Source organism: Ostrinia furnacalis, unplaced genomic scaffold, assembly GCF_004193835.3.
Source record: "Ostrinia furnacalis isolate ACB-3 unplaced genomic scaffold, ASM419383v2 OfSCF0375, whole genome shotgun sequence".
NCBI classification, from domain to species: Eukaryota; Metazoa; Arthropoda; class Insecta; order Lepidoptera; family Crambidae; genus Ostrinia; species Ostrinia furnacalis.
In genome coordinates this window covers 295,959-322,073 of record NW_021130614.1, presented here as the reverse complement: position 1 = coordinate 322,073, position 26,115 = coordinate 295,959, and the positions used below count along the sequence as shown (strand labels likewise).

At 35.1% G+C, this 26,115-nt stretch overlaps 1 protein-coding gene across 3 annotated transcripts in view; it reads right to left on the bottom strand.

The window, feature by feature from the left end:
- Nucleotides 1-26,115, bottom strand: part of LOC114361819 (uncharacterized) — a 101,121-nt gene that overhangs the window by 28,841 nt on the left and 46,165 nt on the right. For all 3 annotated transcript variants that reach the window (XM_028317010.1, XM_028317027.1, XM_028317020.1), the window contains exons 2-4: nucleotides 9,124-9,259; nucleotides 8,421-8,598; nucleotides 220-606 (exon numbers count right to left, since the gene is read on the bottom strand). In XM_028317010.1, the coding sequence (XP_028172811.1) occupies nucleotides 220-606; nucleotides 8,421-8,598; nucleotides 9,124-9,259 (701 nt within the window). The remainder of the gene's footprint in view (nucleotides 1-219; nucleotides 607-8,420; nucleotides 8,599-9,123; nucleotides 9,260-26,115) is intronic.

Genomic DNA, 26,115 nt, shown 5'->3' with positions numbered 1-26,115 from the left:
ATCTAGGTTCTGTGCTACAAAAAGTAACAAGACAATTAAAGGCACTTATTACTACATGAATCAACATCTTTATCATCTTCAACAACACGATGTGGAAAAAATGGCGGAGTAAAAGGACAAAGGAGTCCTAAGTAATGGTAAAAAAAATCTCGAAATACGTAGAAGCTTTTTTAGTTTATACCAAAAAAGCAAAAGAAAATATCCTTCAATAAGCCTCACCTCAACATCCTCACAATACAAAGGCGTGTCTTTGAACACTTCTTTCTTCACCACAGCGATACATGGTCCTTGGACTCCCCCAACAAACTTCTCACAGTTGAAGAACAGCGCGTCCTTCTTCACCATCTGCTCATCCACTCCTGGGAAGGTCGGATTCATGTCTACAGCTGAGGATGGTGCCACCAGAGTGTAGTCCCAGAAAGACAGAGCCTCGTATTGGTGTAGAAGCAAGGTGGTGGCTACGTCATCAGCCAAGACACCAGTCAATTTTGAAGCTGCTGGGAAGAAACCGATCATCTTCTTTCCTGTGCCAGCGTGCAGCTGCAATTTTTGCTCAAGGTTGTTCAGGTCAATAAACCCTTCTTTGGTTTCGGGTATCTTGATTATCTGGAACAAAAGGGGAAGGTTATAGAATAGATAAAAAGTTGTAGAATAGATAAGCGAAGGGTCGACACTCGTTTATCAGGTGTGTATCTCTGAGAAGACTTCTCTGTACACAAAGGTGTAAATCTTAATGTTACTTCTGATAAATTATAATTAATTTATCTTTTAACTTATTGTGTGTGACCGAAGTCCATTTTTCTTCAAATTGTTTTTCATTTGTTTCTTTCGGGAACCAGATAGAGGCCTTCGATAATATTATAGTGCTTTGTTGTATTCAAAATTTTGTTTATTTTCATCCAAAAGAGCAAAAATGATTTGCAGATATAATAATATCAATAGCTCGTACATCGAAATGTGCAAGCGATTGCTTGACGAGTAATTAATTCGTGCATAAATTAATAAACAATATTCAAAGCGATATTTAATGCATAATGTATGGCAGTGGGTATTGGAATGTCAAAACATCGGATAATTCACCGTAACCAATAGGTAAGCGATTGCATGTGTAGGAAGATTCCATTGGTTTAATACAAGTATGTAACTTGAAAGTGATTGTCTATTTAGAAGCCTAGTGAATGCTCATTGTTCTATAATAATAGAACTTTGAAGAAAAAACATTTAATAATCTATTACATTTTCCAAGATCAAAAAATAAAATACAAGAATGTTGCTCTTGACTGTTAGGCATACTGTTCTAGTTTAACTGTGGTTAAACCTCTGTTTAACTATATTTTTATCATTTTACAAAATTGTCAGTTTCTAATAGCGCTAACTACATTCAGGCAGCAAAATTCCTGCTATCGATTTAGTTTGAAGGTTTAACCCAACAGGTTAACGTACGCCTATCTCTTAATCTGCGTATTGTGCAGAATTCGGCGTACGCACCGATCTGAATATATTCGATGGAATAGATATACTGCTAATATGCATGGCTTCGAATAATAACAAGGGTGAACAACCTTGCGTGGTAACTGAAATAAATGCTTATTCTGACCTAAATACTTATGGTGGAATGCTCATAATTGTCCTGAAACGGTCGGAAAATCGTTCAGGAATGCTTTAAACTATTCAACATTCAATGCGATTGCGCCAAGAGAAAAGTCGGTCAAATAACGACAGAAATCGTGTAACAAATTAAATAAGAAAGAAAAAATAATTAGAAGACATTAAAATTACAAAAAGATTTTCCAGGAAAATTACAAAGGAAGCTATGAACGGATACCTACTTAATGAAGAAAAGAAAATCAAGCTTACATTTTTTCTCATTGTAATGGGATTAAACGGTTTTCTTTCCTTATAATCTAAATCTTAGAATGTTAAGCGTTTGTGATTTTCTTTACACATTTATATGTTATACAAATTTGTTTCTCTACTAAAGAGCCTTCCGAAGATCTATTACTTAAAAATATACTTGTATGTATGTAATGCATGTGCCAACAGTGTTGCAATCAAGTTAATGTAGTTAGCAACAAGATGGAAAGCACTCGAGACAGGTGTGTAGGTAATTAATGGGCAAATTGATATGTAGGCTCAGTGTGACCTTATGCCTACAACTAGCATGCATAGTCATTACATGATGATGTATGGAACGGGTTTGCAAGGCTTTCATCAAGAACAGTTTTATACATTTATAGAAAAGAGTCAGTAATAAAATGTTTTAATAGACTATTTCACACCACTAATCAATTGAAAACTGTCAAAACGAGACTCCCATAGATTTTGTATGGCAATACTAGCCAGTGACGTCACTATTTTTTCAACTCAAACTTGTTTTAAAGTTACACCACCAATCAATTGAAAACTGTCAAAACGAGACTCCCATAGATTTTGTATGGCAATACTAGCCAGTGACGTCACTATTTTTTCAACTCAAATTACTTTTTTACATTGCAACCAAAAATCTTGATTTACAGGTAAGTTAAAATTAGTTAAGTTTTTAAAACCAGAATGAAGTATCATTCTAAAAAGTTCTGATTTAGAATATGAATAGTCCAAAATAAAATTTCAAAATTATTTTCATCTTTTTTCACATCTTCACAAAATAATGTGACGTAATCACAAAACAAAGCTCGTAATACACGTGTCACACAAAATACTCGTAGTTTATTTGGTTCTTGTGACCCATTTTTACTCATACAGGATGTTTTATACAGAAACTTATGTAAGTTTTGAAAACAAAGGCTTTTGTTGGCTATTACATTAACAATAACAAGCATGTAATAATCGTATTTTAAACTTAATAACAGGTGTTATTGTCAATGGTACGAAGTCGATTCGTCGCAGGAAAGGTCCGGTGCCTTTATTATATTTCATGAAAAATTTACGCGTACTTTTTCACGTTAATGAAGAATTTTCTTTCAAACTATGAAAATTACAAAAGCGCGACGAAATTCGCTACTTTTCGAGGCAACTGCTAAAAACATCGTAACCATTTACAACAGTTTCTCTTTAGCAAGAACTCGGTTGATGAAGAAACCGCCAAACAGCGATCCCTTTGAGGAACTACTTCCGAAGATTGCCAATGAATACCAAATGAAGGGAGCCGGTAGTGCATCAAGCAGTTTGCAAGTCTTACGCTATCCAACATTTTTCTCTTCAAAATAGTTTTATAGGGTTCTTGAAGTGAATGATTTGTTTTTAATGAAAAGAACACTAGAAATCACATCTTCTTCGGGCGTAGTCGGGTAAAAAGGGTCTCAAACGACTGTAAATTCTACACCAGCATACGAGAAAATCGTACCGTCCAGTTGAATTTTGACTACCTACACGAGTCCATAGTCCGCTTTAAATATCTATTTAGTATGTTTATGCTATATTTTTTATCATGAAAATATCAAAATATACATCTCATATCACATTAGTTATATCTGCTTATAAATAAACTATGACGTCACACGTTATCTACTTTGTCAGCACTAAACCGATCGCTCGATCATCCCGAGCGATACGCCTGAGAACGACGCAAAAACATCGGACGGCTCAGTCGTAATGTTCAGAAATAACCACGGATTAGTGCGGATTATGTCACCCCGGGGTAGCTAGAGATGTTAGGGAATGTTTATCGATACTACCGTACTTCAAAAGTAGTAAAGATTATCTACAAGAACTGTCCAATGCGCAGGATGGTCGCTGTAAGTAATCTTACAAGGTTTAATTTTTACAAATCATGAAGGAGATAATAAAAAAGGATGTAGAGTGAAGTTAAATATTCCACATCCAAACCGATTGGACTCATGCATATTACCACCAAAAACACGGAAAATAACTGTAGCCACATCGGCAAAGTTATACCAAAATGTTGTGTTCCAAAAACTTAACCGAAGACTCTATAAATTAAAATATAGGAAAAGGTAACAACGTGTGATAAGATAAAATAAATAAAAAACAAGCGTTGTCAGTGATATGAAAGTAAAGCGTACAAAAAAGACGACACAATATCGATAGCAAAACCATCGAATGTTCCCAGCCCTACGGACCCAACGCAAGGACGTGCAGGGTAAGGAGCCGCGGGCACGCTACCCGCATTGGAGAAGGCTGACATCATTACCGTAACCTACATAATGTACTACAAGTACTACTTATACTGAACTGAAAGCCATGCCTCAAAGCTGTAAAAAGGCTTTTATTCTATGAGCGGTAGACCGTGACTCAATTACAGCTAGGTACTTGTAGTAGTACGTCACGGTAGCGACCTTTGGGGGGGTAATTGGGGGTACAGGGCAATACAGGGTGTAATAGAAAGTAGAGCAGTACTAAAACTATCAATTGACCGAAATACGACGTATACTTAGTCTTGTGAAGTAACCTAAAACAGTGTAAATAAATTCTGAATTTTCTTACAAGTCAATATGTCTATGTCGGAGATTATGTATTAGGCGTCAGGTTGGTTAAATTAGCTCTTGATTTAGGCATCAGATGCTGTCACTTTGCATTAATAAATAGTTTAATATTAGACCTGAAAATTTTCCTGATTTGACATTTGAATTTACGTATTTTCAAGAAAAAACGCAATTTTCATATTGCATTACCATTCTTATTATTCTTACTACATACATAATATGTATGAAACTTACTTTAGGCACAAAATGAATACTAGCTTTAAGTAGTAGCAGGTAAATATTATTATAGCTCTACATATAATATTTAAAGTATGGTCGCGTATAGTTTCAAATTGTAATGAGCCTTACTATTTTTGGAAACTATACATGCGTTAGTACTAACGCATGTATAGTATGACCGTACGGTCTTGTCGCGTAAATTTTCCAATAAGATAAGCATTTATAAAGATTATAGTATCTCTTTCTTTCAGATAGTAGAGTTATTGTGTACTTACTCACCTGGACAAGCTTTTTGGTATGATTTATTAACGGAGAAATGCTCTTTTAGCTTCATTTCTCTTTCGGTTTATAAAGCAGCTATTAATCACTAAAATAGATCGGGATATTCTATAACAATGTCTGAGAATGCTATTATTTCTAAATATCATTTTGTTCCGTCTTATGTAAAAACTTTTAAATGATAAAAGATAGACTAAAATATTTTTAAAATAGGTACATTATGTATGTCTAGACAGTTAGTTTCAAATTACAATAGCAAAACAGCAATATAATTTGCAAGTGCAGTACTATTACTGCAATCACTTCAATTACATTAAAATGTGATTTATTTTACATTACAATAAGAGTCAATTAATTCAAAGCTTTATGACTTGACCATTATTGAATTACAATGCATTTAAATGAAGAATGACGCGTGTGTGAATCGTTATCGTTTGTCACGTTTTCGCGGCATGAGCTACATTATCATAAAACACGTAATCAATAACATTTAATATTGTCCACAATAACAGATTACACTTCAGACATTCAGGGCTCTACCGGCTCTTAAAGTGTTTTATTTTCACAATGAGGAAGCTCTTGGCCTATAAAACTTTGTGGTGCATTAAAAAAAGTTAAACGGGCGTTGAACACTTGTTTAAAGTGACATTTAGTATGGAAATGCTATTTTAAACACCGTGTTCTACGTCTTTTATGTTTATTGAATTAACACCATTTATGTTAATTTGTGTACAGTTTGATTTAAGTCCTATAATTTCGAATTGTACATTATTTTGTTTCCTTATACTCATGGCTTTAAAACAGCAGCTTTCCTTAGGGACTTCTCAACTGACATTTTTTTTTTTTATGCTAGCCAAGGCAGGTATTTGACCGCAATCGCACCTGGTGTTAAGTGTTAAGTAACATTGGTTGAGTTTCATTATGCAAGACCCACTCTACATGAGTTGCAGTAAAATCAAATCAAATTCAAATAGGTAGGTTGTTGTTGTTCGACCAAAAATAGTATAATGCATAATCGGGTTACTGTTACATGTTATGTACTAACAGCATCACTGGACTCCACACTCTGTTCCTATCTCTCATTTCTCCACCCTGTGTTGTGGAGATAGGAATATTCCCGTTTTTGCTATTTTAAACACAAAACTGAACTATTATAGCGCTAAATAGGCACGAAATACGACCATAAATGTGCTTGTTAACAGAAACACGACGTAAACTAATAAAGACGTACGAGTAAACAAGTCAGTCGTGTATTTCCTAATCCAATTGAACTTTCTGTGATAAGCTGTCAGGGGCAATTGAGCTAGGCTTTGAATCGAATTACTAGATCCGGTTTGAAGGTTTGTAACTGAAGTTTATTTTCTGAAATGGTTATAAATCGTTCGAATGTATTATTTTAAAAAGTAAACCTACAAGAGAAAAAGTTTTATTGCGGAAAAAAGTTAACAAATGAGTTTCATGGCTAAGATTGCATACATTTTTTATAAAAACAAGGCAATAAAGATTAAAAAATCAACACTGCCAGTAATAAATAAATTAAATAAGCGCGCACAAAAGAAGAGGACTATTCTTTATTTAAAACGATGGAATTTACGGCAAGTTGACAGTTAAAAACAAATGCCAACAGAATTTATTTGCTTTTGGGTGTTCGAGTACAGACGACGGCACGTCAAGGTAATTACTGTGGGGTCTTATGTAGTTGGAATAGAAGCGAATTTGCAACAAAAATGGATAGTCTGATGTTTGTACATGTGTTTACTCGACTCATGCCGGATTTCAGCGATCGGAAAATCGTCGTTCACACGTCAAGGGATTGATTTGTTTGGTCTTTTATTTTGGGCTAAAGTTATTTACGTTAATTCTTTCAAAATATGATTCTATGTACCCAAAAATCCATATTATAAAGTTAGTTGAATCTAGAGCCTAATAAAAGTGGCAAAATTTATCAGAAGACCTACTACCTAAGGTGAGTTACAGGCAAATCTAGAAATCTCTGAATATCTGGTGGAACTTAAACCTTAGTACGAGTTAGAACGAGAAACACGACGAGTATGCAGTTGTCTAGTAAATGTCAATCCTATGCAGACATAGTTACGTACTAAAACCGTTTATTGAGTCATTTCAGGCTGTTTGAAGCCACTTAATAACACAAGAAATAATAACCAAACCACTGAAACGATTAAGCTCACCATAATTGATTTGTCTATAACCTAAAGTGGAGCCTTCAAGTGGTCGTTATTAATAAATAATAATAATAAAATGAAAATAACAAATGCATCAGGAGTCGCGTGGCTGGCTGCGTGTGCGCCGATAAGGAGAGGAATTTGCCGATACCACGCATGGTGCATACAACTGTAGTACTACTTAGTTACGCAACTAGTGCACAAGGATGAATAGTTTAAAGTTTAGGTCTATTTTTCTAACAGTTTCGTTCGTTTCAGCCAAATGAAGTCCACTGCTGGACAAAGGCCTCCACCAAGGTTTTCCACAATGAACGGTCCTGCGCTGCCCGCATCCAGGCTCTTCCCGCGACTTTTACCAGATTGTCGGTCCACCTAGTAGGAGGCCTGCCCACGCTACGTCCTCCAGCCCGTTTCTTCTAACAGTTTAAGTAGGTATAATTTATTGATCTTTCACAACACATAACAGGAATTTTGTTTTCATAGGAGTCACTTAAAAATTAGGGATTGATGGTGAAAACGAGCATCAGACTCTCAGACAGAGGATCTTTGGGAAATTCGATATTAAAAAGGACGATTTATGCATTTTTTTTAAGAGATGATAAAGACAAAAACATGTTAAGACGTTCCACAATAGCACCCATTGTGTACAACAAATTAAATTGATTTAAGAGTATAATGTTTGTTAAATGAAAAGAATTACAAAATACAATGGAATACCAGACGTTAAGACAAAATGAAACACCAGACGGTCAAGGCTATCCCAAAGTTTTTTTTCCTTTTGTTTGAAGAATGCTCTACCAAAACCAAATTAGTATTTGTATTGTTATAAAATGTTTTTCATCTTCAATTTTATTGTGATACTTACCCCTAATTTGTTTAGAACTGTTATTTAAGTGTGTGCATGATTTTAAATTGTATAGTTAAGTCAGACTTAGGCTGGGTTGCACCATCTTACTTTAACTTTGACAAACGTCAAAAAGCTGTCAAACTCCATACAAAAAACACCGGTTATCGTTATAATTACGGTCAAAGATAGGTGGTCCAACTCAGCCTTAAAAATTAATTGTAATGTTGTCAATGGTTTTTCTTTGGGCTGATTTTTCAATCGTATTAACTGAAGAAAAGTTGGTATGTACATTGATAATTTCAGTATGGGAAATTTTATTATGTCAAATTGACAAGTTATTTATTTTATTCTACTGTTATAAGATATCTGACGATTGAAAAATCATCGCTTTCCATCAAGCATATCAATGTAGGCCAAGATTCTCCATGGTGGATTAAAAACTGTTCTTACCTCAGCACCGACTTCCCTCCACGTGATGAGCAGCCGCTCCGTCTCCCTGGAGGACACGAAGAGGGCCACCTTCTCCGGCCGGAGGGCTCGGAGGAACCTCGGCAGGGTGGCCCCGAGGATCACCACGTCTTCTGGACATGCTCCCACTGCACTCCGGATTATTGCTTTCGATTCCGATCTGATGGAAAAAATGAAAATGAGGCCGTTTGGTTTTGTAATAAAGGTTTTTTTCACAAATGAGTCAGGGAGTTTCGTGGTGAATTTTCTTAGCACTGCTGGCCTGGACAACCTTAATGTTCCAAAGCAGCCGTAGTAGGGTTAATTTAATATCTCGTATATGCAGCAAGCATGCCCAGAGGATTCCATTCAATCGGACCTTGAAAGATTTAACCTTGAACTTCGTCGGCGTAGATTTCTATAAAAATGAGCCTAACTAATGCTATTCTGAAGTATAGGTAATCTAGAACACTTTTTATTTCAGTTTCATCATTGCCATTTGTTTGTAAATTAGATTAATTGAAACAGATACTCTTTGTTGATTTTAAAATACCATGGGACCAGAAATGAAAAAAACTCACGACCATATGGAAGGCGCTAGATGCAGGCCGCTACAAACCGGGCAATATGGAAATCTTGTAGAAGGCCTATGAAAGCAGTGGACGTCCTATGTCTGAAATGATGATATTATAAGAAGTATTCTCACCTGTAAATCTCGCTCTGTCCAGAAGTGTACGAGAGAGCCGTACACCTGGTGGCGTGCGTCGGTAGCACGTCCCTGGCGATGTAGTCCTCGACCCACTGCAGCGTGCGGCCCGAGCCATTGTAGTCGCAGTATACAACTGGGGAAGAAAAAATACAAAGTTAAAATACCATAAGTAATCGCATTTGCTATTGAAAACCCTCTATGGTTAAAGATAGATGCCCGTATTGACAAACGATGCTTGCTTTAAGTGAAGCAGCAAATCGAACGTACAGCGTTGAAGAGAGCTTTGTGATTAGTTCATGTGTTACCCTGTGCGTCCACGCGCACTGTGAGACCTCACAGTAATGTTTGTGAATACGGGCGAGTCTCATAGCTACCTAAGGTTGTCATAAAAATATAGAAAAAAAATAAAAAGGTAGAGTCATATGGAAGGTGCTCCATGTTCTACTACATTTAAAGAAATATGACGAAGTAGGTAAAAAGCGTAAAATAGATAACGACTAAAATCAAAGTGGCACAAGCTAATTTAATGCAAGGATGTGCATTATACAAAAACCAATCCTGTTGTGTAAATCAAGACTTTGTAATTCACAATCCAACATTAATAAGCTCTCAGAATCTTTGGATTTGCTGTTCATATTTTCCTTAGTAGAATAATATAGGGAAACCTTGGAAAACATATGTTACTAAATGGATAATATTGAACTTCTACCTATACAAGATTGAATATTAAACCGATTTATACAATCACAAATGCCTACAGTATCAGGAAGTTCTATACTATTGACTGTATTAGATTTACTCCAATTGTTTGCCGAACAAATACGGTTACTTAACCAAGTTTGTAATCAGACTATTTGCTTAGTTGGGCCCATAATCAATTTGGGCAAACTCATTGGCCTAACTAGCCCAGTTTGCGTACAAATACATGGCAACAGCGAGTTCGTCGAACCTTGGACCCAATGCCAGACGGTTGGCCGTGGGGAATATAGATATCTACCGAGATACTATCGCCAAACTGCAAATGTAAATAAGTTTCTAAGTATTTTAATACGTAAATTGCATCATGCTACGATATTTAATAAGAAATGAAAGGAATGATAGAATATTTATTGGGATTTTGCATTATTATGCACAGCTAAACACAGTTTTTCACTTGGAAATGTAGAATTGGTCACGAGTACATAAGGCGAACTTAAAGACATATACGGCATTCTTTGCCAGTTGACCTTTGACCTAGGCCGGTAAAAACTATATTATTCTTACATTACTTTTCATAGCAAGACTATGTAACTTTAGAATATGAGAATCTCAAATAAAAGATATAGTACCTACTCCAGTAACACAAACAACAAAAAAATCCATCCTTCTTTGATAAGGTCAGACAACATCAACAGCAGATAATTCAGAAAAACATTAATTAATATCATTGAACGATATGTTATTGATAAATACAACTGAAATCGTATTGCCGGTAATGAGGTACGATAAAGTTTGTTTACCACTTTTTGAGACCACACGCCTGTAAATACCTAAAGCTATCTTTATATCTTCAGACGTCTTAACGTGTCCTCGGAAATGTTTTTTATTTTATTTGGATAAGCCTGCAATGTCTTAGCACCTAACGTCGCAACTATTCCCGACATCCTGCTAAGTTAATATAATGTGAAAACACCTAGTGTCAACACCCACACCGGCTTCATTTCCCACTACCGAGTAATAGTTTGTTCCTATAGAAAAAACGCAATTATAATGGCATAAAAACCATCGATCGTGTTAGTTACGGTTTTTATGAGCGAAACCACTACGCACTGATAACGCTCGCGTGACCTATATCTTCCAGTTTCAATTACTGCAGATAAGTGACGTAAAAGGAAAAATACCTAGCTTTTATTGATGCATTCCAATTAATATTTGTTTTTGCGTCCTATTCGCATAAACATAATCTTTTGACATAAATAAACTTACTAAGCTGGTTGTAAAATAAAAGATAGCGTGCACTAGTCTAGTATTTATTTTACTTATTGACATTTCAGGACTCTAGGGTAGAAAACTAATGAATTGTAACTTAAACGATTGTTTGTTTATGTCACAATCCTAATGTAAATTTATAATGGATTGCGACTGTGATCAAATACCTGCTTTGTTATGCATAAAAAACAATTGCGTAAAGTGATTGCCCATGAAATTACATCTTGAAATCTTCCAGGCAAACTTGCTCTATCATATCTGCTCTGTTTGGGTCAGATTGAGACCAAAAGATAGTTCATTTGATGAAAAAAGAGTCTCCCAGTGACTAAAAAAAAAACAAATGAATTCAACCAGTTTTTGTTTTTTATTTTTATTCTAAATTGCACAGCGCTCGTCCAAAGCGGCCAGCTCTTGGCATAGTAACCGAGATCGATTTTATCATTATTATGTAAATGAAAACCGCACTGTTTACGCAACGGGTGGACAACAGATCGTAAAACTGTATGTGTTAACGCATACATGTTCTCGCACGTGACTGCGCCCGTTGTTCCGCGTTTATGGGTGCTTTATGGCGCACAATAGCAACATCGGCAAATGTTAATTGTGCGTGCAAGGTCGCCTGTTGTGGAGATGGAGAAACTTTTGTACTTATTTTAGAACACTAATTGGTAAGTTCTCAATAGAAAACTAGATGGAATGGACACTGGCAAAATTATATTCAAACTCAGGAAAAATAGACACTGTGATTAGTTTGCGTCGGCCGTTTGGTGTAGTGGTTCAGAACGGACTACTATGCCGAGAGGTCCCGGGTTCGATTCCCGGCCGGGCAGAAATTGAAATGATGAATTTTAATTTCTGTGACGGGTCTGGGTGTGACTATGTATATTATTTATGTATTTAAAAAAAAGTATATAAGTAGTATATCCGTTAAGCTAGCACCCATAACACAAGCATTAAGTTGCTTACTTTGGGGCTAGCTGGCGCTGTGTGAAATTGTCCAAAGATTAAAAAAAAAAGAAAAAAGTTGTCCGTTAAGCCATTTTTACACACAAATTAAACCAATGGCAATAGTCCCACCCGTCATATCGTAAGACACTTTCAGAAATCATAAATTATCCAGTTTTCCCTTTGGTATTCGTCATCCCTGGCGCTAGGCCCATTGTCTGCCATTCATAAGGAATGGCTCTGTTCCAGGTCGTCTAGACCAGGTATGACAAAAAACTAGTAAACAACCCAAGACAGCAGCGGTATGACAAATCGAAAGCCACGTGGGTAAACTCAGGGTCAAATAGTGAATCGTAGATTTAAAAAACAGGCTAGGAAATCCTGTAACTGGGAGACGAGTTGAAAGTCCCTTTTTCTGAGTTAAAAGTTTCTTCATTATTTTTTCATTGAAAAAAATTACTAATGATAAAAACTATTTACAAAATAAAAAATACTTCACCCCCAGCGCCACAGTCAGGAATGGTGCCCAAAAGGCTGGCAGCATTGCCACGTTGAATGGCCAGGTTAATTCTCTGACCGAAATAGCTGCCAGCCTTTTCATCACCGTGTCGCTTAGGAAAACGTACCCTAAGTTATGAAAAATCTTAAATAATGTTATACAAATACACTCTTGCTCAAGGGAAACTTAAAACATCGTTTTATGGTTAAATTGTTGAAACAATAACAAACAATAAACGAATAAATGATAAACCGACAATACCCTTTCTGTCTGGTGAACAGAGCTCGCTGTTTTGGGTCATATGATAATGTTATTATGGCAACAAAATTATTGTGAAATGACACATTTACACTCAATAATGTTTCGTTCAATTTTAATTAACACAGTTCCCCTGGGTATGATTCATATGACCTAATCCCCACTTGTAATTAAGCAGTTCACACCTTTTAAATAATTGATAAATTTTTATTAGATACTAGCTGACCCGGCGAACTTCGTACCGCCTTAGCGTAGAGATTTTCTTAATATTTTTTCCGTAAGAACCATCCTTGGACTTCCACAAATATTTAAAAAAAAGAATTATCGAAATCGGTTCAGCCGTTCACACGTGATGCCGTGACAACGCGAAACGGGTTTCATTTTTATATATAAAGATAAAAACGCGATTCCCTTGTAGATTCGGTAATTTGTAATGGCAATAGGATCCTATTTTCACGGTATCCTATTTTTTCATAAATTCAGTACCTACCATTTTGCAAATTATGAACATTCACTTGGGCACCAATATGCTTAGTGTATATTTATTTGTGAAAATTACTAATACAACAGCAGAGTACTCGTTTCACTGCCTATTAAAATGAATAAATGAAATCATCTCTACATTAAAATGACATAACCAACACATGAGTTACCAAGGCTACACGCAAATTCCGCCGAGTTATATCATAACATCCCTAAGGCATCATAAATGCCGAAGGACGCACATTCTATAATCTCTATGAATTTGTCCTTGCGTCATAGGTACTACCACAGAATAATAATAAGTACTACGTACAGAAGTTTTACTTCGCGAAGGTATTTAAAAAAATGTATGCTCAATGTCATTAACAATATGGTGTAATTTAGCTTGTCTCAAGAGTCAAGCAAGTTTGTCAGAAGTTTTGTTGACAAACGTCAGTGATCGGTACTGCGCCGAAGCTATAGGGCTGACTTCGGTAAAATGATGTGACGTGAGGTGCCAATCTGCAGAAAATGGCGGAGGAAATACATGATTTAGCATGAATTATCATGAATAATATTAACTACTTATTTACCTCTCAGTGTCTTGAGGCAACTTAAAAAAGTACATTCTGTGTTTTTATTATTATTTAGGCAGTTAAATACTGCACAGTATTTAGTACACCATTTTCTTTATTTTTTTCCATCATACACAAGAATACGCGTGCGTGAGTCAATGTTCGCTCGTATGTGAGGCCTTGTCGAATAGTACTCTTGTAGGGTAGGGGGCAATCGTGCGTGTTTTGTTTTCGATGTAAACTCGCGGAGATGAACAGGCCTGGTACTACACATACTACTACTATGAAACATAATGCTCGGAGGTTGTCGTTCGATTTCACAGTGCCCTCAATCAGGGTCCGCCGCCTTGACCTTGGCGGAATTGATAAGAGGCAATAAACTTACTGCATTAAATCGTAAACGGTAGGCGATAAAAGAACAATACAAGGAAAATAACTTCAAGAGTTGGATTCTTTTACGAGTATAAATAGGGTCTTGTGTTCGATTTTCAGGAGGGACACGCAAAAAAATTTTTTTCAGTTTAGGTAGAGCATGCTTGAATTAACCGGATTTTCTGACAAAGACAGGGGGCTTAACGATTGGACTTGTCTGCGACCACTTTTCAATGAGCAAGTGTCGAAATTGAAAATGTTTTAAAAAAAACCAATATTTTGTAAAACCCGTCCAATGTTTTCATACAATATACTTACCGAAACAAAACGTTGAAAATAATTAGTAAAGTCAACAAAACGTTTGTATGCAGAGCTAATTTGCATTTTGCTATTTGTTCAATACAAAATGTATTACTAGTAAAACGTATTACATAAGCAAATAATTGTCGTATTATGGTTTTTTGGATACAGTCGCGAACCAATAATTTTATTGTATTTCAATTTCAAAATATTCGTAACAGTTATGAAGCAAATAATAAAATACAACGAAAGTAACTAACCAAAAATAATAAAGGTAAGTTTTTCTATCAGCTCATAGATATTATTTATTATTTTAATTGAAAATTACAAAAAAATTACAACTCTGGCTTCTTGTGTAGCCAGAGTGTATATTGATAAATCGTTATTCAGTTACTTTTGTGTTTTCCATCAGTGCAAATAGATTTAACCGAGATTTACCTCTAATAAATAATAGAAAAAGCATTCACGTGTACTTACATAGGTAAATACATAAACATTAGAGTTCTAGTTCGTATATATCTTATCTTTGTCCACTCAAGGCATTAGTCGTGCCAATATTTACATGTGCCATGTATCTGCATCGTGGTTTGAACATTTTTCATCCATGACACAGAAATCCTTGTTCGATTTATTCGTACAACGTGTATTTTAAAGGATTCAAGGTAGGTAGTTAAATCTTTTGTGACTAACTGTGTGGGCTATACGACCCTTTTGTAAGACAGAAGACTTAAAGAATAGCCAAAAATGGCTGATAAATGTGCTATGCGACCCTTTTGTCAGATAGCAGACTTTATGTTTAGCCAAAAATGGCTGTTACAGTATGTTTACGTTTAGCAAACTTGTGAACATCGACTCTCTGATAGAGCACTATTAAATAACTTTTCCAATTTGGTTAAACTTTGACAAGATCATAAGATAGACCTTCTTTGATTCATTGCTTGTACATACTCGAAATAGGTACATAGTGTACAATTAATTATTGATGTCGATAAAGTCCAAGGCCTCTAAACAACATGAAATCTTGTTTTAATCCAATTAATAACGATCTAATATTATGACGTAGTAAAAAAAGAGCTTCTGTCTTTCTAGACAATGTGACATTCGCGTTTCAATTCGATAAATCGCATGAGTCTACTCTTTTAAACTTTTTGCACCAGTTTTCTACTTTACATTGACGCAATAAGCTTCACTATTATTATTTCACGTCATAAAGCAGGTTTGTGTATTTCTGAATAAACACTTTACCAGGTGTGTACGGTCGATCGGGTAACTTATATCACATTTATATTTATGCACCGACAACAGTTTGTTAAATCAATTCTTTCGACGTGTTTTTACACGTGACTGAGGCTGAGTTGCACCATCTTACTTTAACTTTGACAAACGTCAAAAATCTGTCAAACTCCTGTTTAAAAAGCACCGATTGTTACGGTTAAAAATGGTTTTTGTTGGTGCCAAATAAAATTTTTAATTTCTTACTTTCAACTGCGTTTATTTTAATGTTTACATAGTCATAGGAAAGGCTGCTTTCATGAGACACTTGTGATTTTCTCTATCTACTAGTGTAAAAAAAAATCAGGCACTGAAAATCCGCGCGACCAACAACAGCGTAAAAAGGGTTAAACTATTCAGTTTAAGCATGACTACTGTTGTACTGCGTAGTAGTAAATAGGTACGTTACTAAACGAGGAAATGCAAGCTATTGTCTTTTCACACTTACCTACTTTCATGCAAATGTCATACAAATATTTCAATGAAACGTAATGAATGAAATAACTTGTTATCCTTTTCCCCTGAAACATGTTTATGTGTACGTAATGTTAAACAGTCACGTTTATCTGAATGTATCTCCAAAAGACTGTAGCAAATAATCTTATCATTTTGCAAATTGTAAGTTAAATACTAGTTTATTTAAACCACAATATTTAAAACTAGTTTTACAAAAATAGGTCACTTCAGACTTGCATTCGGTTAGTATTATTTACCTGCTTGGAGAGAAAATATACGAGTACGTACAGTTTAATTTATTTTGCTAAAGCCTCCTGAAACCTATAAATGACAGACATGATGATTGTGATGATGATGAAGATGACGATCTCCACATGATAGATAGAAAGAAATTGCTTCTAATGTATCGCTGAGTATCGACTAACACAAAAATAAACATAATTAAGATTTAGTTCAAAGACTTACACCGTCACTTAACTTCTCTATCTACTTAAATAATAAGCATTGAGATAAAACTCGCGTGTTTGCTAACAATAAATGTTTAATCTTCAGATAATGTTAGTAAATAATATGCGTGCCGGTCGAGTTCGTCTAAAACAGGGTTTCTCAAACTTTCGGCTCCACGAACCTCTGTCAAAGTTTGCAGAGGACAGCGAACCCCTTAACTAACTATGTTGTAAGTAGTCAATGGATATTTGGACTAAATAAAAATATTTTCTTTCTTTCTTCTTCTTTCTAAATCTTGTCGTGAGCCCACTGGCGTCGAATGGCGAACCCCACTTTGAGAAACCCTGGCCTAAAACATTATGAGTCTCGAGCGATGACATAATACGGTTAAACTATTATTGAAATGGGACTTAGAATTTATTAGTACTCATTATGTCACCTACTTTTAAACGGCGAGGGCAATTATAATTTTACCGCTAAATTAAAATTGTCATAGAAATAACATTTTTGACGGGGTGATGAATTTGGCTTTTAGTCTGTAGACAAATTAATAAGAATGTTGTCATATGTTGTGTATGACTTATACATCTCACACTGTGTAATGGCGACAAATGAATTATTTTAAAATAAAGTTCGGTATACTTAAAGTAAAATGAAGTGAAGAATAGTATTGATGATACAAACACTTTAGTAAAATGACGGCAATTCGTTACTCAATTTTGGGCGTCAAGTCATCATAGTAACACATAATATCCCACTCACGGCCACGTGTATCAGTGTATCGTATAGATAGCACAAACACATACATTATGTGGGCAGTAGTGTTGCTCGGATGAAAATAGTCGGCCTTGATCGACGCGAACTCGGAAACGCGAAAAAATGTTTTCATATCGGACAAGACCACGTAGGGTCGCCATTTATATTCGTTTACTCGAGACTGAGGTTTGACGGTTAGATTAATGAGGTTGGGAACTGGAATCTAGCCAGTGATTGGTAGAACTAAAATAAGATACTTACATAAATAAGAATAGAATAAATGTATTGGCTCTAAATAAGTCTGGTGTAAGTAAGGATTTTAATGAATAAAGATGTTTCGATTTCATGCAAACTATCACCGTTGAGTTCCTAGTAGAGTTGAAGGAGATGCTAATTTAAAAACGTTTACCTATATAAAATAAGCAAGTACATTTACTAATGAAAATATACGTACACATAAATCAATAAGAAAAATTAAATAAATATTATTAAACATGGTCACCCTAAAGTTATGTGAAAAACAGCTGTACACCAAAACAAATACAAAAGTATGCACGGGTACGTACAAATATTATAAACTTTTGAACACTAACCAGTTACATACCTACATAGCTCTTACTTTTGGGGCAAATAAAATTATGTTACAGTAACCTAATTCTTTAAGAGCTGAAGATAGGTAAGGCTCAAGATTCTCAGACATGTGTTTTTTTAATGCAGAACAACCTGGCCGCACCTGATTTTAAATGAGATGCAGTCTAGGGTGGTACACATCTGCCCGTAAGTGCCTATTCACTCTGGTCTTGAAAAGGCCCGGATTATATTGTTGGAAAAAGACATTCTATTTTGTGAAAGACAGCAACAGGCAGCAAATTCCAGTTCCTAGCTGTTCATATGAGGAGTTATTGAAAATCTTAGTGCGAGAGTAGCGATGTGTCGTTTCAAGACATTTCAGACATATCGAGCTCTAGTCTGACACCAAGGCTTGTTGAAGCCAACGTGAATTGTGTGGGATGAATAAACCACATGTTTTCTTACACTTGTGTCACAAGTTACAGTCGCATAAAATATTTTTTTTTGTAATTATGTCTGGCACTTCCAAGGCTAAACCCGATTCCGGATTAAACCTGAATAATGCAGTTTTCCTACAATATATCAGTTCTTTAAAACATACACAAAAGCAATTCAGCGTATTGTTATCATAATAAAGTAAAATTAAACTTTCCGTTCTGAAATTTAATCCTTTCCTTATTATTGTTAAACATGCCTCATTATTTCACAAAGCGGTGATTTGCAAGCTTTCCGGTGAACTTATAAAAACATATTCGGTTTCAGAACATGCATTTGCCGACAAAACTATATTTCTTAGAACTAATGTTATGGTAGGTCATGAGAACGTGACAAGTTGATAAATATACAGCAGTTTAACAGCTAACAGCTCTAATAATGTGGATTACGAAATGTAGTTTTTTTTGCAAGTAACTTTTTGTCGTCTTCCAAAAAATTGGTCAAGGCGTCGCATTTATAACGACGCACGCAAAGAGATTTTCAATGCGACTGTATTTTTGTATGTTTGGTGACATCTTCAGCATTTTTCTGCGTCTAGTTTTTCGCAGGCCATTTCAAAGAAGAAAAGTCTTCCACCTTCACTGGTTGGCGCTGGTTAATGGCGGTCAAACTGTAGAGTTTGGCTACACAGGACTTGCAGCGGTGGGAACGAGTGGGAAGAGCCCCATCACCACTTTGCAACTTTCGACTTTTTCAAAGATTTTATGCATTAGTTTTAAGTAAGTCTTTTATAGTCATTAAGGAAAGTTGGTGTATCTGTTGGTTTATTGGGAGGTATGGATCAATTTACTGAGTAATCGAAGGAGATTAGATTAAGCTTTATATCAACACAAGAGCTGCAGAGATAGCGCGTAACGCAACGATAAACGCTGTGGAAAGGCCACGCAAACGCAAAAAAACATAGACACGTCAAATTTCGCACATTTTGATAAGATATTATGTAACTAATGACTTTAATAAAAGGATTTTGCTGGCTTATGGAAAAATACATGACAAATTGTATTTTAGGCAGATCTGAATCATCATCATCATCATTTCAGCCATAGGACGTCCACTGCTGCACATAGGCATCCCCCAATGATTTCCACAATGGCCGGTTGGTGGCGCCACCCAGGTCTGAATGTGTAATAATAATATAAAACCAAGGCCTTCAGTAATTTCTCTAACAAACCTAGAATTCATGGTTTCCTGTATTTTTATTTGTGTAATCCAAAAATACGTTCTAAAATTAATTTCAATTAAAACAGGTTATTGCGCCGCAAACCAGCTGTCGTGGCTAGCAATAAAATAGTATGTTTAAATTGATTACAATTGTTATTCGAGAATCGGATTGTTTGTCACATTATTGAGTCACGTTTGTTACTGCTCTATTATATTGTTCAACTGTTATTACCATAGCTGGGCACCGTTAATCAAATAGTTAACTTCGTTAATCGTTAAACCGTTAATAAAAAAATTAACTTCGTTAAACGTTAAAACGTTACATTTAGCAAGATTTAACGCAAGTTAACGTTAATCGTTAATCCGTTAACACATTATAATAAAACGAAAAAAAATATTGTATGCAAGGTTCAAATAATTTCGAAAGCTTGCATCGCGCATGGAATTTATTCCTCTTTTTAGCCAGACAGTTTTGACAGTTCCAAGTTCCAACTCCTTGTCAGACAGTTTTTTAGGATAGCTGCCAAAGCCACCATGACCCAAACTTCACAATCCACCAACATTCTAACCTATATTGGGAGCATACGCTGACAAACTTTCAGCTTTTATAAAATTACGTTGGTCTGGCGTTCAGGTCTTAGTCTATAGTATCTCAACTCAATCTCAGAGCCTTGGTTCAATTATAATACAATTTAGCACCAATGTGCTCTAAAAGACAAATCCAACAAACCCAAATTCGATGCGATTCCGCCGTTTCATTTAGGAGTTCCTATGGCCGCCTCCTGACTCCATCATTAGACCAGCTCAATGGTACCACAACGTTGCATTTTCATCGTACTTACATAAGTATACCAAATTGCAACTCAATCGGTTGAGGAGAACTGGTCTTAAATTCAGCTACAAGATTTGTCCCACACATACTTACAAGTGAAGTCAATATACAAGGTGGAATTTTGTAATGCCACCTGGAGGGAAAGTACTCTTAATATTGTAGATAGAAAAAAATTCTTAAAGAAAACATTCCTTTATTTTTGAAAACAAATAGAACTGCATTCAAATATTTCCAAAAAATATTTGCCACACCCGGGAATCGAACCAACTAAAATCTGTTAAAAATTACACCCTGTATTTTTATTGCATCGATCGTTAGATTCAAGTATAAGCATGAAATCTCTCTAACAAACTTGATAAATCAAATGAAAGGAAATCCATAAAAAATCTTAAATTATTTAAATTATGTACAGAAATTGTATGGTATGGTAGTGAATTTTCGAAAAATTTTCGAAAATCTATGAATGCAGTTCTCTTTCTTGTCAAAAATAAAGGAATGTTTTCTTTTAGTAAAATTTTCTATCTGCAGTATTAAGAGTACTTTCCCTCCAGATGGCATTACAAAATTCCACCCTGTATAAGCATTTTTATACCGTTTCTTTCTAGTTACAAAAACTGTTGTTTTGGGTTCTGGAAGTTCTGGAAGCCCGAACGTACTTGTCAGAACGCGTTTTTCTAGTATTTTTCAGCGTGCCTGCTGTTTTTTTTTGGTAAATAGAAGGTACTGGATTAACGATTAACGGACTTAGGATAATTTAACGGAAGTTAACGAGTCCGTTAACATTTTTTAAAGTTAACTTAAAAGTTAATCCGTTAATAGAAATGTTAACTTCGTTAATTAACGATTAACGGATTAACGAGTTAATGCCCAGCTATGGTTATTACAATAACAAGCGATATGTATAAACAACAAAATAATGCCCTTTTTAACTGGACAGGTGTAATTAAAACTAAAATTAGTAGAGAATAATTTCCCAGTAATGAAGGGCTGGTATTCATGTCAAATATTTGTAGGTCAATATTTTGCCATCAGTGCTAACCTAAGTGCTAACATACTAATATTTAATGCTAAAAAAAACAGCTGATAACTGGAAATTTTGTGTTATTTTCAAGGTTTATTGACCTAATCAATTAGTTCACCTTAATGCTGACAACACACCTACAGTCAACTAACGATTTGATAAGTCTGCGGTAATTCGAGAATTAGAATATTATGATAAGATTATCGATGGTATCATTTAAGTTAATGCAAAAAACATAAATAAACGTAAATCAGATTATACCGATATAATGGAAACTTTTTGGTTCAAAGATGGCCTCAGAACTGGCTTAAAAACAACCGTGGTTCATTTCGAATGTCGATAAAAACAAGAGACGTGCTACCAAAACACCCAAAATCATAAAGGTAGGTATCAGTATCTCGACAGCCAAAATATGTCGTATCCTCTTAACAATAGGGGTCAGAACTATCATGTGGATGTTTCGCTCCCCGACCTTGGGCTTCGGAATTTATGCCAAACACGTGCCTAGCCAGCTCTACAACAGCTAGCGCCGTGGTTCTGTGCGTAAACAAGCCGCGAAACGAACGTTTTTGAATTTAGAAAGACGCGCGAATTGAAGATTAAAAAAGTTTTTTAGATTTGCACAGGTAACATAATCTTGACTGCCAGTGTTATGTTTCAGTAGTAAAAAAGTTTATGTACTTTAAGATCTGGACTTTTTTTTAAACATTTTTGAAAACTGCAGGTGGTTGGACACAAAACGTAATAAAAAATGCTGCCAGTATACTACTTTTCTTTATGTAGGTACTTAATAGACATTTAATTAAAATTAGGTAGGTATTGATAAACCGAGTAAATCCGGAATAAAAATGGCTAATGGCTTCATGGCTTCAATAATGGATAAAATCTAATCTTTACCGTTTATCTCTACTTTAAAGATTTGCGATACACACAAAGAAACACCGTGCCCAAGTAATCACCATATGTAATTAATGACGTAATGGAATCAACGCCCTAGGCCAACAAACAAGTCTATTAATACAAATGCCCATGAATGAAGCAAAAGCAATTGTGGATGTGTTTAAAAAGTTAACAATCAAACTGGTATAAATTTCCACCTATTTGCTTAGAAATACTGATGCCCGCTGCCTAGCTACATTCTATCATCATTTCAGCCATAGGACGTCCACTGCTGAACATAGGCCTCCCCTAATGATTACTTAGGAATATTAAAGTAAGTATTCTAATCGTGAAAGATTTTTTGATCTCGGTCCTGCACTTTTTGAGTTTATTCGTTACAAACAAACAAAAATAAAAATCTTTCTTTATGATATTAGTACGATAAGAATATGTTTGTATGTCGCAAAGAACTTTGATGCAATCCCCTTCTATTAAAATACCGCGTGGGAGTCGGGCAAGTGACACGCAATCGAAAACTAATTCGAACGAAAATAAAGTACCAAAATAGAGGTTACGTGTGATGTTACTATTTATAGAACTAAGGAAGTAAAGCACATTGTCTTAATGCGACACACGGTTAAAGGCATTTTAAATAAATACAATTAATTCTTCGAAGGTAGAGTTAATGCTACGATTTATTCACTTGTTTTCTTTGTAGAGTTAATTTATGTACAGTCAAGGTTTATGACACCTAGTTTAGTTTAATAGGGCGATATTACAACAGTATGTAACCTATATATTATGTTGTTCTGATGTTTTTTTATGCAGAAGCAGGTATTTGACTGCAATCGCTCCTGATGTTAAGTGAGATGCAGTCTAGGATGGTACATAATAATATCTGCCCTGTAAATATTCATATTATTATTTATTTCTCCATTATTCTGATAATTTAATGGAGAAGTCTTATAATATGATGTGCTGTCAATTAGACGAAACTAATCTATGTACATTTAAAATATTTACCTGCTTACTCGCACTTATTTTCAGCGATATAAGAACAAATTTTAAGTGAAACTGTTAAGTTTAATTTGCCCTCAAGTACCTACTTGTAAGAGACAGTCATATGTACAAGATATTACTGCATTTAGTCTATAACACAACATTTACACAGCTTACAAGAGTTTTAACGGCTTTGCCCTAATTGCCATCCTAATGCATGCTTTAGGGCTGCCGACTCTTAAAAAAATAACAATATTTTTATCCTAAATAGAGATGAAAACTAAATGAGCCTTACAACAATGGCTGATATGAGGTGAAAATTACATCCATAAAGTTATCTTACGACTATTTGCACGTACTCGCACCTAAGCCCCAATCGGTTATAAAGTAAGTCATCATCGTCATGTCATTTGGTCTCTATCTCTACTGGACGAGCAAGACCCTGTTTTATTTACCAGAAGCAAATGGAGGATGAAAGATACTGCAACCAGAAACTGGATGAAAACCCCCAATGCGAAATACCTTTAACTGATTATCACGAAATCTCAGAAACTAATATAACTCCTACAAACATGAAATTTAGCAGGTAAGTTCCTTATAGGGTGTAGGCGAAGTAGAATCTCTGCTTAGGTCAGATACATTTCTTAAAATAAGCTCTATCACCTATAATTTTTCTATATTCTAACTCGGCCGCAATTTCGAGAAAAAGTATTTTTTCCAAAATGTTAGGATTGTCACAAAAAATGACCTTATGTAGTTCCACTCCTCCTTACTTTTTCTCGAAATTGCGGCCGAGTTAGAATATAGAAAAATTATAGGTGATAGAGCTTATTTTAAGAAATGTATCTGACCTAAGCAGAGATTCTACTTCGGCTTAGAAAAAGAGAAAAATAATAATTTCTTAAATTTAAAAAATAATCATACTGTCGTTCCTACAACTACTTTTAAATAATTATAGGTGCAATAATATTCGCCATACACCAACCTACCTACCTGCAATGCAAAGAGAAGCTTAGTGTGTACGTTTTTTTAAATAATAATAAAATTGTAGTTTGACCCAGTACAAAATAAATTTTCTAAAATATTTTTTTTTAAATAATCTATAGCTATTTGTCACCTGGGTGTTTTAGTCTAACATTAATAATAAGTTAAACTTTGGATATTAGTGATAAAAACAGAATGTCACTTTTTCGGGTCAAAAAAAACACTGTGCAGTGGTAGGGTTAAAGCATACCGGGACGTGTAAAAGTGCTTTTTAAAAGCCTACATGCAAAAAATAAATTATTTTTTACCATTAAGATAATGTCCCTGCAAATGCCATGACCTTATACCTAAAAGCCTTCGCAATCGTATTGTAAAGACTTCCCGAAGTCACTTCAGCTTGGTTATTGAAAATATTATTATTGTATCTTTGCAGGAAATTGAATGCAGATTCATCCACAACAAGACATGAAACGAGAACCATACTGTCATTTATAAAAATAGCTGAAAGGTATTTAATAAATACCTTTCAGCTACTATTTATGCATCTAGTTTATAAAGTAAGGGGTTTATGTACTTTATCAAAAAAAATACTGACTTTCACACTTTCCACCAGATTATAATCTTCTGATTTCAGAATGTACCCCGTATCTTTAGCAAAAGGCATTTATTTCATATTTTGAATACTATATTTAATTTTTCACTATTTTCTAAAAGATATTGCTTTTTCACTTTATTTTGTTAAAGAAAAGTTACGAGCACAATATGCTAGCCCTATCAAGGTTCACCAGTCCCTTTAACCCACACAAGCGATTTAGCTTCCATTCAATTCTGACCTCTATCTGTTAAAAATAAAAAACGAGAGTCCCGCAAACTGCGTAAAAGAGGGTTTAATCCTCGTAGTGAAGTAAAAGATAACTAACGATACGCTATCGATATTTTGACAGCAACAGCTTTATGCCATTGTATCTAATGAGAGCTAGAGGATTTTGCCGCACTCCTTGTTTCCTATAAAGTAATTTAAAATCAAAAGTTTATAAAAAAAATGTCATATAGGTAAATATAACATAGTTTTTAGTTATAAAAAAATAAACAGTTACAGATTTTTATAACTTGAAGATTTTTAAACAAACTTGGTAATAAAAATTCAGGTCCTATTTCCGTTTTATTTCCGTTTTTATACCGTGTGCAGTAAATAAAAAACGTTTATGTTAGAGCTGACCTGAAGTCCGCTACCAACCGGGCAGTATGGAAAGCATTGGGGGCGGCCTATGTTCAGCAGTGGACGTCCTCTAGCTGAGATGATGAATGATGATGATGACGACCGGAAGTTAGTTAGTCGTCGATGACGTAATAATCGAGTATGTTCCCATCCCTATCCTTTGTCAGGTTCCAGAGGTCCCGAATATTGATCCAACGGGAATAGGCCGGGTTTACGTTCATGGCCACATTTGTTTTCTATCTGTCTCACTTGCTCGTATAGCTCTGTCCTTGTCAAAAGCCCATCATGGGGAAATTCGGAATCTACGCAGTTTATTTTCAGTGTATGTTTTGATAGTAGACGAATACATGTAGTTATAGACAACGACAATAATAATAACTGGCCTAATATAATTAAATATGGTTTTTCCTATTACGTAAGGATAACCGGACTTGATGTAGAGCTTACAGCTGAAAATCATAGCAAAATAGTAGACTCAACGTTCAACAATGAAAAATTTTTTAAAAATTACATCAACTA